This window comes from Mustela lutreola, chromosome 3, assembly GCF_030435805.1.
Source record: "Mustela lutreola isolate mMusLut2 chromosome 3, mMusLut2.pri, whole genome shotgun sequence".
In the NCBI taxonomy this organism is placed as follows: Eukaryota; Metazoa; Chordata; class Mammalia; order Carnivora; family Mustelidae; genus Mustela; species Mustela lutreola.
The window spans coordinates 106,358,150-106,371,193 of NC_081292.1; the positions used below are offsets into that span (position 1 = coordinate 106,358,150).

A 13,044-nucleotide genomic window follows, 5' to 3' on the forward strand; every position below is an offset into this window, starting at 1 on the left:
AACATGAGAGGGATGGGTAGAGGGGGAGAGAGAAGCAGACTCCCTGCTGAGTGGGGAACCTGACACGGGGCTCAGTCCCAGGAGCCCCAGGATCATGACCTGAACCGATGGCAGATACTTAACCGACTGAGCCAGTCAGGCACCCTGGGAAACAGAATCTTTTATAGACTAGGAAATGGAGCCAACATGCTATATCCAGGATCACCCAGCAGGTTGACTTGGTCATCCCAGGAATCCTCTTTATTGCTAATCCTAGAGAGAAGAAGGAAGGATGGAAAAAAACCTGTCTTGTCCTGGGATGGGGAAGGTTTCTATGCCATGAAATGCTATAGGCAAACTTCGGTCAGGATGCAGGAGGGAACCTGATACCATCCAGAAGAGAGAAGTTGAGAGAGAATCATGTAGAACTGCAGATGGCCTCTGCCCAGCAAATGATCCCCACCAGGGAGGATGTGGTAGGTTCTGGAAACAAGACTGCTTCTGCTCCTGGCTCTGCCACTTCATAGTTGTGCAAGCTTGCCCAAGTCAGGTAATCTCTCTGACCCTCTGCCACCTCCCCTCAGTGGGGCTCACGATCCTAAGCTGCCCTGGTCTCAAGCTATTGACTTATGCTTAGGTTTGGATGAGTTAATCCCAAGCAGGACTTTGCCATTATGTAAGCCAGTGAATGGAAGCTGCTACTTCTTGCTCCCCAGAGGCACACCTTTCCCCTCCCACCACCTTGCCTCAGCTTTGCTTGGGATTACTTGCTCATTCATTCATCCCCTCCACAACAGAAGTCCTGCGCACTCTTCAAAGTCCATCTCCAGTGTTATCTCCCGCTTCAAACCTTTGTCACCCTTCCTCCCTCAGCATTCTCTGTGAGTGTTGCCCAACTTTGGATCTTTGTTGTCTCTTAGATTTTCCAAATTCTGCCCTATATAAGTGCTTTTCCTGTGTGGTATGATAACACTCCAGAAGACTGTTGCCTTTGAAGGCGAGACTGGGTCTTAGTTTTGCAAACCCTATGGTCGTAGCACAGAGCAGCATGGTAAAGAATATGAAATCATATTTGCGCACTTGTTGATCCCTGCTGTGTGTCAGACAGTGCAGTGGTGAGCAGAACAGACATACTCTGCCTTCCCAGAGCCCACTCTCGTAGCTCCCACCCATGTCCCACAATGATGCTGGCCGAGCAGAGAGGTACCCCTGTGCCCCGGGTCAATTCTGCTTTTGTGACCTTGTTCATCAGTGTGTGTGAGCAGGGACCATGGCCTTCTGATGGCACCACCCTGTGTGAGAGCTGGGCTTGGGGAGGTGGGCCTGGCCCCAGCAGTGTTGGCTTCGAGGCATGCAGAAAGAAGGGACAAGGATGGGTGGTGGCAGAGGCATTGAGGAAGTGCATGGGTCAGGCCTCCACAGCAGGTAGAGGCCTAGCCCCTGGCCTAGGACCCAACCTAACTAGGACTGATTCCAGACTCTGTACTCAGGCTCAAGAAAGTGCCCTGGATGGGGCAGGAGGAGCCTTCAGTTTGCATGAGCTGGGGTTGCCCTGCAGAGCTGCAGATCAGTATTAATTGGGCTCTGGGGCACCCATAAACCCAGGGTGGTGAGCACTTGGGCCTTGGGCCTCATGCTGGAGCTGGCTACATTTTTCCTTGGAAGGAAAGGAAGAAGGCGGAGGACACTGGAAAAACCAGTTAGGGTGTGTGAAGCTCCATTTTACGTCCCTGTTAAGGGAATGTTGGCTCAGGAGCCAGGAAATGTATGGTAAAAATCTGGCTTTTTTCAAAAGCTAGAAGTGTGTTGGTTAGGTCAGCAGGACCCTTCTGTGAGTTGCAACTTCTGAGCTGGCAGGTGTGCAGGCTAAAAGTTTGGGGTTTGTGCTTCTCCCTCTGACAGGAAGTGTGCCCAGCACATCGTTCTGAGGGGGATGGGGACTCGGTCCGTCCTTGTGTCTACTGGTCCTGTCATGGGCTGGTAGCAGCTGGGAAGGGCACTGGCTGAGTGGGTATTTCTGCACATGGCCAGCCTCCTTTCCAGGCCAGGCGAGAGCCATGGGAACAAGCTCTGTGACACACAGCCCTGTGTCCGTTGGGCTCATCTCCGAGTCCCTAGAATTCATGTGGCGTTTCATAGTGGTTGGTGTCAGCCAATATTTGGAATAAATGATGGAATTGCAGGTTCCTCACCCATTCTGTTATTCGTTGCAGGGAGGAGTATATCAGCTTTCTGTGGCTGCTTTAACGAATTACTGTAAACATGTTGGCTTAACACAGAACACCTGAAGTTTATTCTCTTAAGAGTTCTGGAGGCTAGAAGTTGGCAGTCCCATAGGGGGCCGTGTTGCTTGGCAGGGCTTTAGGGGAGACGCCATTCTCTGCAGCTTCCAGCTTCTGGGGGCTTCAGGTGGGTCCCTTGGCTTGTGTTGCTCCAGTCTCTGCTGGTCATGTTGCCTCCTCTCTGTCTCCCTGTGTGTCTCTTACAAGGACACTTGTCAAAGGATTTAGGGACCTCGGGATAATCCAGGAATATCTTCATCTCAATATCCTTAATTTAATTGCATCTGTAGAGACTCTTTTACCAAATACAAGACAACATTCATAGGTCTTAGAGATGAGGATATGTAGGAGGGATTTTTTTTGTGGGGGGGGGGCAGCATTCTACCCACCGCAGGCAGTAGTAGCATGGTGTTTCTACTAATCATGGCTGTTTTAGCTGTTTTAAAACTGCTACCCACTGGGTTTGTGCAGTTCTAATTTGTTGTTTGCATTTAAGTTTAATTCGTGTGTGTGTGTGTGTCTGTGTGTGTGTGTGTAGAGAGAATTTAATATAGGTAGATTTCCCTTTCCTCCAGTTTTTGTTTCAGAAAGTCCTTCCCTGTTGAGTGTCTGGTAAGTATGATTCATGTTCACATGAGACCTTAAGAAGGTTGACTTCATTCCTCTGGTGACTTGTCTTGATGTATTTGCTGTGAATTGAGTCCCTGCAAAGGCCCAGGGAGCTCTGTGTCAGGCTTGTAGCTGAGTGGGAACTGCCGTGTGCAGTGGTCAGCCTCCCGGTTTCCATGGTTTCTTCCTGATTTCCTGGTTTCCTGGTTTCCACTGGTGTCCCGTACTTACCTTGGCTCCCACCGCTGGGAACACTGGGGGACAGGTTTTCAAGACCTTTCTGTACTATTTTTGTTACTTCTTGTGAGTCTATCCATATCTCAAAGTTAAAAAGAAAAAAAATTTTAGCCAGCCAGTCAGATTTACCATCGTTAATTCATTCTCTCAGTTTGTCAAACATTTTTATTAAGTTGTGAAATATGTGCGGGTGTCTTAGAGTTGTAGCACTCCCTTAATTTGGGAAGAACTGACATCATTTGAGAACTGGCCTTCCCATCTAGGAACGTGATGTGTCCTATTTCTTCAGACTGTGTTTCACTTCCAGATAACGCATGTTGCTTGCTTCAGGCTGTTCATAGATGCGAGCTGTGTCTGTCAGGTGGATGCTGCCTTTTCCCCGTGCGCATTCCTGAACCAGCCTGCGCTGGTGCAGTGTCACCAAATGGAATCCCACACCCTTTAAATACATGGAATTCTTTTAACTTGGGAAAATGCTTTTCATTCTGCAGTTAGGGACAATGTTTAACAGGCTTTTACTCGTTCCTCTAACTGCTCTGGAGAAGGGTATGGTCATTTATTTACTGTCACGTGGATTTGAGTGGGTGCCTGAGTTCTCCATCTAAATGAATGGGGGCGTCCTTTTTAAAGAACTGTGACGTTCCATTCGTAATTTTTTTCTTTTGGAGATTTATTTATTTACTTACTTGGCAGAGATCACAAGTAGGCAGAGAGGCAGGCAGAGAGAGCGGGGGAGGCAGGCTCCCCGCCCAGCAGAGAGCCCGATGTGGAGCTTGATCCTAGGACCCTGAGATCATGACCTGAGCTAAAGGCAGAGGCTTAACACCCTGAGCCACCCAGGCACCCCATTCATTCATAAATTTAATGTTAGCTACATTTTGTTGAATCCCTCGAAAATTGTGGAGGTGCTATTTCTGGGACATGTGATTTGCTCCCTGGGGTGTCTTAGGTGCAACCAGGCGGGGACAGACTGGGCTGGGGGGTGTTTGGCCCAGAGAGCCAGCCGTCTGAGTTGGCCATCCATTGGCTCCTCGCTCTGTCCTCTGGGGTCAAGAGGCCTGGGTGGGCCACCGAGGAGGTCAAGAAGGCCACTGTCTGGGTGAACCCCAGGTCTGAAACCCCTCAGAAATGGAGAATGTCCTGTTCACCCTCCTCTAGGTCAGTCTTACGAAATCCGACTGCTGGAGAATCGGAAGCTGGGAGACTTCCAAGATCTGAACACAAAATACGTCAAGGCAAGGCTGTGGGGACACCCTCCCTCTTTAGGAGCTGTTGGGGGTCTGGGAACCTGAGCCTGGTAGGGGTGGGGGTCAGGAAACCTGGGCTTGCTGGAGGTGGGGGTCAGGAGTGCCTGGGAGGTTTGGGGAGAGCTCCAGACTGGGAAAGGGATTCCTTTTCCCTGGGGCATGTTGTCTAAGTAGCCAGGGTCAGGCAGGGGGTTCTGAGAGCTAAAGGGGCATGGGCTGACTGAACAGGCTCTGGGTTGGACAGATTGAGATGTGAGCCTAGTTTTGCCCCTTACTGAGCAGTTGTCTCATCTGCATGAAAATGAGTATAGATTAGCCATGTATGTAAAGCACTTAGTAATTCTGGAAAAGGGGATAGTCCTCATTCTCACTATCTATGATTGGGGTTCTGAGTGGGGAGAGGCACACAGAGCCAGAGAGCTGTGAAGGAAGGCTCTGGCAGGAGGGGTCTTAGTCTTAAAAGGTGGGACATTTGCCTTCGTGGGAGGTTCCTCTTGGGTCCTTCTTGTCTCCATACTTAGCTGTCTCTACCTGGCCTGTCCTCCCTAGAGCATCATCCGTGTGGTTTTCCATGACCGCCGGCTACAGTACACAGAGCACCAGCAGCTGGAGGGATGGCGCTGGAGCCGGCCCGGGGACCGGATCCTGGACATCGGTGAGTCTCTTGGCCACGAGGGGCCCCAGGCACTCCGAGCACATTGGGGTTCTTCCTGGATGCCTTGGGACGCATGCCTCCCTCAGTAGGGCTCTTAGTGCATTCCTGCCCTGGGTGAGCTGCTGTGGGAGCTGGCAGACTCGCCCATTCCCCCAGGCCTGCCCTTGGGGACCTCTCATTCAAAGGCCTGCAGTCAGGGATCACAGGGAAGGCTTTGCAGAGGGTCCCGCCTTAAAGGAGTTTGCTCTGTGACAGAGGGCAGAATGGGCATTGCAGAGTTGGGCAACAGAAACTGAGTTTGGGGTCTTGGACACTGTTCCGTCGTCTTTCATCTAGAACCCTGGAAGCCAGTTGGGTTTTGGAATTCAGGGGTCAGAATTCTTAAAACAGGGCATGGAGGCCCCTAGCGATAGGTGATGCCTCCCAGTAGGCAATCAGGTGCACTGATACTTCTGCAGCAGGAGAAAACATTCACCCAGAATGGGACAAAGACTCTAAATGGCTTCATGGCGGTTCACATCAGGCTTGCTGCCAAATGAGCTGGGTGAAACGCAGTTTTCAGAACTTTGGGCATTTCAAATTATGGTGAAGGAATCTGGACCTTCCCTAAATCTTTGGGAGTGGCTGACGATTGCACTTTTGTGTGTGTGTGTGTGTGTGCAGATATTCCACTGTCTGTTGGTATCTTGGACCCCAGGGCCAGCCCGACCCAACTGAACGCAGTGGAATTTTTATGGGACCCTTCGAAGAGAGCCTCGGCGTTCATTCAGGTAAGCGAGTGTCCTTGGGGGAGGCCAAAGTTTTGGGGCTCGTGTGTTGTTCCTCAAAACAGTCCACCTGTGGGGCCCACATGGGCCCTGTTCTGTTGCGGGGATGCACATTTAGGGAACGGGGTACAGGAGTGTAGTTTAGTCCCAGAGCTGCTTGGTCCCTAGAGCTAGAAAAGGACTTGGCCTGTTGGAGAATTCTGTGTGGGTTTTGCTTAAACATATGTAAGCTTGTTATAGAATAAGTATATCCTTGCAGAGATAATATGTAATAAAATTTTTCTAGGAGAATTTCTGTGATTAAATTAATCAGTGATTCAAGCACATGGTGTGGATCCAGGGGCATGGCGGGGTCTCTGTGCTACTGGGCTGACTTAGATTCCCTTGTTCAGTCTATGTCCCTTTCCGAGCCTCTTAGTTTTTCCACCTGTCTTATAAATCAGATAATGAACCTGAAGTCATTACTGCAGTGCCTGGTCCATAGCAATTGCTCAGTGAAAGTTAGTGATTTATTTTTTTACATAATTACAATATTATTATATTTTAAAGTTACGACTATGATGTTATTGTATTATCACAGTAATGTATATTATTGCAGTAGTACAGTATTATAATAAGAAATATGTTCTCCAGTGCCTTTTTCTGTAGCAGGTATTTACTTAGCAGTAACATGCAGCCTCTGGTCCTGTTTCTGGCTTGGCCCAATAACCTGGACTCCAGGGCTGTTGGGGACTGAGCTGTGGTCCTTGCTGTGCAGTCTGGGGGATCTGCCAAGGGAGAGGAGGGAGTAGAGGGTGAGGCGGCTGGGGTCTGTGGGCCTGAGCAGTGGTGAGGAGGCAGCTGGTCAGGCAGGGCCTGTAAGATCAAGGGACAGAGGTGGGAGGGCATGTCCTTTATAAAGGGGGGGTGGGGAGGCCATGGCCCTGATGGGAGCATAGGTGGGGAGCAGGGAAGCTGAGGCAGGTGTGCACCTGAAGAGGCAGAATGGAAACCTCCATTTGGTGAGGGGCCCTGGAGGAGTCCAGGGCCTGGCCTCAGCCCTCTCCTTGTTCCTTGCCCGCTTTTCCCCCTCCAGGTGCACTGTATCAGCACCGAGTTCACTCCCAGGAAGCACGGGGGTGAGAAGGGCGTGCCTTTCCGGGTGCAGATCGATACATTTAAGCAGAACGAGAATGGGGAGTACACGGAGCACTTGCACTCGGCCAGCTGCCAGATCAAGGTGTTCAAGGTAGGACAGCGTTGCCCCTGGGGTCCCCGCCTGTGCTGGACAGTGATGGCAGCGCACTGACCTTTGGGATTCCCCCTGGAGGTCCAGCAGGGAGCCCTGTGTCCCATGGGCCTGGGGCTTCCCGAGCCCCCCAGGAGCACGAGCTGGCATATCCTGCACGGACAGGTCTGCTCCCCGTGGGTGTCCTCTTGCACGGGGCACCTTCTGTCATCCAGCATCACTGGTGGCTATGCCCAGCTCTGCTTTGTAAGACTGTCTGGAATCGAACGCTTTTAGGTTTTTGTTTTCTTCCTGAGCACTTTGTAGTTGACCACGGATTCTGTAGTTGCCCATTAGAGTCGCCTTAAAAATCAGGTCAGGAGGCAGCGTGCGGGCGTCCCGGCCCCAGATGTTTTTATGGAGGGCCGGAAGCCATATCTCCCTCTACAGCGGCCTCCTGTTGGAGCAGGAAACATGTTTGCGGGGACCTCCTTTCTTTTCCTTCCCCGCCCACTCCGTGCACTTGCCTGTTAATTAACTACTCTTCATCTCATCTGTCTGGACCGTCACTGCCTAAAGATGGGCAGTGGCGGGGGGGGTGGTGGTGGGAATGGAGGGTCACAGCAGAGCCTGTGGCTTCTGCAGGGGTGAGGGAGGGGCGGGCTCCGGCTCAGTTAATGATTCCCTTCCAGGTGGGAAGGCGCTGGTCATGGTGGGAGCGTCTTTTGGGCCATCGCGGTAGCCCCCTCAGAAACCGGCTTCGGGATGGTGACTCCTTGCAAGGCCACCATAGTTGTTTTCCTGTTGTTGCTGAAACAAATGATGACAGGTTTCGTGGCTTCATGGCACACACATATATTACTCCTCAGGGCTGGAGGTCCACAGCCTCACAAGGTCTCACTAGGCTCAAGTCAGGGTGTGAGGAGGGTTGCATTCCATTCCGGAGGCTCCCTCTCTTTCCCTTTGCCAGCTTCTAGAGGCTTCTGTGTTCCTCGGCCTGTGGCCCATCCACCTTTCCGCAGAACTGGCAGGAGCGCTGGGCTCTTGTGGTCACGCCACTCCAGCCTCCTCTCCCCCGTCCCTAGCCCACTTTCACGGGCCCTGTGATGACGTAGGACCCCTTGGGATGCTGAAGGATCATTTTCCTGTCCCGTCTCCCACTGCTCTCCATCCTGATTCCACCTGCAGCCTTGTGAGGTGACAGCCTCAGGGTCCTGGGGGTGAGGACCTGGCCATCTTTGGGGAGCACTTCTCGACTAAGCCTGTCCATTGGTGCAGTGGGCGCCGTAGCCTCTGGTCTTTTTATGGCCCGCTCTGGACTCTCGCGGTTCTGACTTGCTGTGGACGGCCCCATAGCTGCGCTGCCGGATGTCCTTGCCTGTCCCAGTCATATCTCTGTCCCCGCCTTGTACAGACCACATGTGTAGTCCTGCTCGTCGTCCTTGTCCTCTGGTCCTGTGGCATCCAGTGGGATTCCTGGGGCTCAGAGGCTGCACTGGGCAGGAGAGATGGACCATGTCTGCCCCCCGCATCCACGCCCCCAGAGTGCCTAGTCCTTCCCATGGCCCCCTAGCAGCTTTCTTTTCTGTACCTCGAGGCAGAAGCTTAGGGGTGAGGGCTCTGCCCACCAGGCTCCTGTGCCACACACCACCTGTCCCTGAGGAATGGATCTGAAGCTGCCTTGTTTGAGTGGCCCAGGGAAGGCCTTGGCATCTCCTGCAGGGGCATGGGGGCCCCTGTCACTTGAAGCTGGCTTCTCAGAACGCCTGGGGAGGTATGGCTGCCCCACGCACCCAGCCCCATCACAGAAGCAATGCCAGCAGGTGTGTGCAAGCGCCAGGTGGTCTCACCAGGTTGGCTGTCATTTCTACACTGTCACCCCTGTCACCTGTCACTGGGATGCCTCCTGCTTTTTGGAGCCAGGTGCTGAGGCTCGGGGTAGGGGAGGAGTGTCAGGGCCTCTGACAGGACAGGCAGCCCCTTCCTGACCAGCCAGCTCTCCACAGGCCTTGCCGGACCAAGTGCTGACCCCACACGTGGGCTTGCCGCCTGGTTTCTGGACAGGGAGGACGAGCCTCCTGTTAGGGACAGGGGCCAGGCCGGGGGTTGGTAGGGCAGGTGACCAGGGTATAGGGGTTGCGGGCCTGGTCTTTCTCAGAACATTTAATCTGTCATTGCTGTTCCCAGAGGCCCCCCTGCAAACCCAGCTTTGTCTAAAGTGGGTCTCACATCACTCTCAGGGCTATGTCCTGAAATGCCCTTGAGCTGGAAACGAAAAGCTATGTGGCATGAGGAAGGTGCATTCTGGGATGAAAGTCCCTGAAGGGGGCATTGAGGAGATGGTTTTCACTGAGTGTGCCCTGTGCACGGTCTGTGGCATCCGCAGGCAGACGGTGCAGTTCTGGGCTCTGGGGCTGCTGGGAGTCAGTGTTGGGAGCCACCAAGCAGGCTGTGAGTGTCCCCGGAGTGGGGCTGCTAGGTCCATGCTGGTGGTATATACTGGGACATGCTCTCTTGAATTTTCACCTGGTCAGCACTTGCTTCTGCTTCACGTTTTTGGTTTTCTTTCTTTTCTTTTTCTTTTTCTTTTTCTTTTTCTTTTTTTTGGTTTTTGAAGACTCTGACAAGCCAGGGCAGTAGGTTCCTCTCCATTCTTAACAAGTCACTTGAGCCTCCCTTACCTGTAAATGATGGAAATCGTAGTGCTTCTGTAAGTTGCTCACGTTTGCTGGGTGCCTAAGACAGGCTCTTTGAAGCTGGAGGGGGTATCCCTTGTGAGGTGTGCCAGCAGCGACCTGCACGCTAGTGCTGGGAGTTGGAGGGGTCAGGAGACCTTGACCATGTGTCCAGGATTTCCCAGCACACAGGTGCAGACCAGACTCCCACCAGCAGCCCTGACTTCTTCCATTTCCTTCACTGTCCACCAGTAACCCAAGGAATGCATTGCAGTTGGCTGTGTTCCCAAGGGTTTTGTCCATGGGCCACTGGCCTCTGGTAGAGATTATTTGCAAGCATTTCCCCCTGAGCAGCTGAGTGGCAGGACCCAGTGGCAGGCTGTGAGTGCCCTGGGGTGAGGAAAGGGAAGGGCTCCAGGAAGATGACTGAGTGCTTAATGCCTCGGAGGTATGGGAGGTGCTGTCCCATCCGGAGATCCTGCCTGGACTCCTGGCCCCTGGGCCCTGGGGAGAGGCAGGGAGCATGCAGGCCTTGGGGACTGTCATCAAGCCCTGGGTCTTTCTCTGAGAGCTGCCTCTGCCCACTCTGGACTGATGGGACCCCTGTGCTCTGCACTTGTAGCCAAAGGGAGCTGACAGGAAACAGAAGACTGACCGGGAAAAGATGGAGAAAAGAACGGCCCAGGAGAAGGAGAAGTACCAGCCATCCTATGAGACCACCATTCTCACAGAGGTGAGCTGGCCTGGTGTCGCGGTGCATGCGATCCCCCTGCCACCCTGGGCCTTTGGCCTTTTGGTTTAGATTCTTGAAACTTGCCCACTGGGGAGTGAATGCCTCTTTAAACAGTGCCCATGAAATTGTGTTAGGTTCCCGGGTTCAGAACTGTGTTCACATGATAACCCCCGGCGGCGGTGGGGGGGGTGCCGGGACAGTGTTTCCGAAGTAACTTCCTGTTCTGTGCTCTTGGCAATTTCCGGAGTCAGGTGATTGTTGTTTTAATAGGTGAAGGCCCCAAATCCAACAGAAGAGAGTGTGTATGCATCAGAAAATACCTCTATCCAAACTGTCCTAGCCTCGAGCTTTCCCTCCCCAGGACAGCTGTCATCCCTGGGTCTTCACATACATGGCCCAGCTTCCTCTGCTGGTGAAGCCAGTGCACCCACGCCCGCTGTTTTTACACTGACAGTGTACATAGACACGCTGTTCTGTAACTTGCTTTATTTAATAGCCTTGCTTGGAGTCTGTTCCCCATCTGTTCGTACAGAGCTTTCTGGTTCTTTATCCAGAGGTGTGGCTCCGTTGTGTGCATGATGGCCTGTTGGTGCACATTTGGTGCTTCCTGGGCTCCTGGTCGATAGGGTGCTGCGAGTGACCGCGGCAGTGTGAAGGTCCGCATATGGTAGAAGTCTCTGCAGGCTTCTGTTCTCAGCAGGCTCACTGGGTCAGGGGGCGCAAACTACAAGCTGCTCTGTAGTTGGGATGGATACTGGAATGTCTTTCCCCCAACTCAGACTCTCAGGCATCTTTCCCTCCCCACGACAGCTTTACTTCTGAGATGAACTGTACTTCTGTCCAGTGTACTTCTGAGATGAACACTGTCACAGGCACTGCTTCCTCTTATGACTTGTTACCACTGGAGCCTCCTTTTCCTGGGCTCTGTTTTTTATTTAAAAAAAGCAAAAAATCCAACTATTCCCCCCTGCATTCTGCAGTCAGCCCAACTTGGGAGCGTTTGTTCATTGCCTAGTGCGACTGGCCCAGAAGGCCCCCACAGATGCATAAGGCCCAGAACTGGCCATGGTGGGGGTTACAGCTATGGTTAAAGTGAGGCCCTGGGCACAGAGCAGCTAAGAGAACAGTGGCTGGTCCTGGGAGGGGGGTGTGTGTGCGAGCAGGTGTAATAAGCCGTATGCAGAAGGGTGTTTGCAGCAAGGCAGAGTACGGAAGCTAACTCTGCAGCACAGACAGACCTGTAGTGGCGTTTCAGCAGGCTCAGAGTGACAGTGGCCAGAAAGCTATGGTGCAGGGAGAGCCTGGCTTACTCACTTAGCAGCAGAAGAGTGCCAGGCCCCCCAGGGTGCCCTCCACATTCCCACCACCCTCTGCCTCCAGACACCTTTCCCTTCCAGGCTGAGCCTGAACCTCCCTGCTCCTGACTCTCCTTGGACATCCCCTCACTGGAGGAGAGCGCTGGGGGTGCTTCAGACCATGTCTGTCCAAGCCCTTGTCAGCACGCGGTGCTGCTGGTGAAAACCCCGGCCTGGCCCCGTCCGTGACAGGTTGTCGACCTCTCCGCTCCCGGGGTTAGCGCCACGGCATTCCAGTCCACACGCACAACAGAGTTAAATATTGACCAGCCTGTGGCTCGATGGGTGATAGTGAATCTTCAGGAATGCTTCAGATTGGCCCTTTCTGAGGAGGTGTCATCACAGGGAAGGGAAAAAAGTGAATACTTGGCCCGCTGGCTTCCCCAACAGGCAAAACCTGTATGTCTCTGCTGTCTCTGTCTGGGTGATTCTCACGTATATTCATTTTTGGCTTCTGCACAAAACTACCTTGAGGTCAAGGATCACATCTGTCGTGTCTTCTGTGTCTCCCTTAGCTCCTAGCAGGATGCCTGACGTGTAACAGATACAGAATGATGTCCAGAGGGGTTGGCTTGCTTTTGGAGGCGCTTACCTACCCTCTGCTCTCCAGGGCCTGTCGGCTGATTCTGTTTTCAAATAGTGCAGGTTTTAGTACTGAACTCCTATATTTTTTTTTAAAAAGATTTATTTGTTTATTTACTTATTTATTTTGGCGGGGGCGGGGGTTGGTGTGGGGAGAAAGAGAATAGTGGGGGGAGCAGAGGGAGAGGGACAAGCAGACTCCCTGCTGAGCACGGAGCCTGACTCACAGCCCTGAGATGGTGACCTGAGTGGAAACCAAGAGTCTAGACACTTGACCAACTGAACCCCCCCGGAGCCCCAGTACTGATCCTCATTGATGACTTTTGTTTGGAAGTTATCTGTGTCCATTGCTCCCTCTTCTACATGGACACACATTTGTCTTTATCTGGAAAACGTGCCTCTGGGCAGCTGGCCTGTGTTGTCAGCTCTCTTTTCTTTTGGACCCAGGGGACGGGACGGATGATGTTTCCCTTGATGATTCGACTGCTAGAAAGCTCACAGAGACACATGCCTTGCTTTGCTTGCTCTGGGAATGACTGAATTTTAGGTCTCTTCTTTGCCGGGCTTGATTGCTTGGGCATGGCCCTAGGAAACTCACACTCTGTTGCCTCATGTGGGGCCTGGGAGGTTGTGGGAGAATGTTGAGGGATCCGTGGTGTCCTGTGCTGGCCTCGGTGGATGCTGGTTTGGGAGAGAGAGGAGCTGGGATAATACAT

General features: G+C 52.7%; 1 protein-coding gene across 2 annotated transcripts in view; it reads left to right on the forward strand.

The window, feature by feature from the left end:
- Nucleotides 1-13,044, forward strand: part of TFCP2L1 (transcription factor CP2 like 1) — a 63,768-nt gene that overhangs the window by 30,484 nt on the left and 20,240 nt on the right. For both annotated transcript variants that reach the window (XM_059166610.1, XM_059166611.1), the window contains 5 exons: nucleotides 4,266-4,342; nucleotides 4,904-5,009; nucleotides 5,673-5,779; nucleotides 6,852-7,004; nucleotides 10,281-10,391. In XM_059166610.1, coding sequence (XP_059022593.1) covers nucleotides 4,266-4,342; nucleotides 4,904-5,009; nucleotides 5,673-5,779; nucleotides 6,852-7,004; nucleotides 10,281-10,391 — 554 coding nt within the window. The remainder of the gene's footprint in view (nucleotides 1-4,265; nucleotides 4,343-4,903; nucleotides 5,010-5,672; nucleotides 5,780-6,851; nucleotides 7,005-10,280; nucleotides 10,392-13,044) is intronic.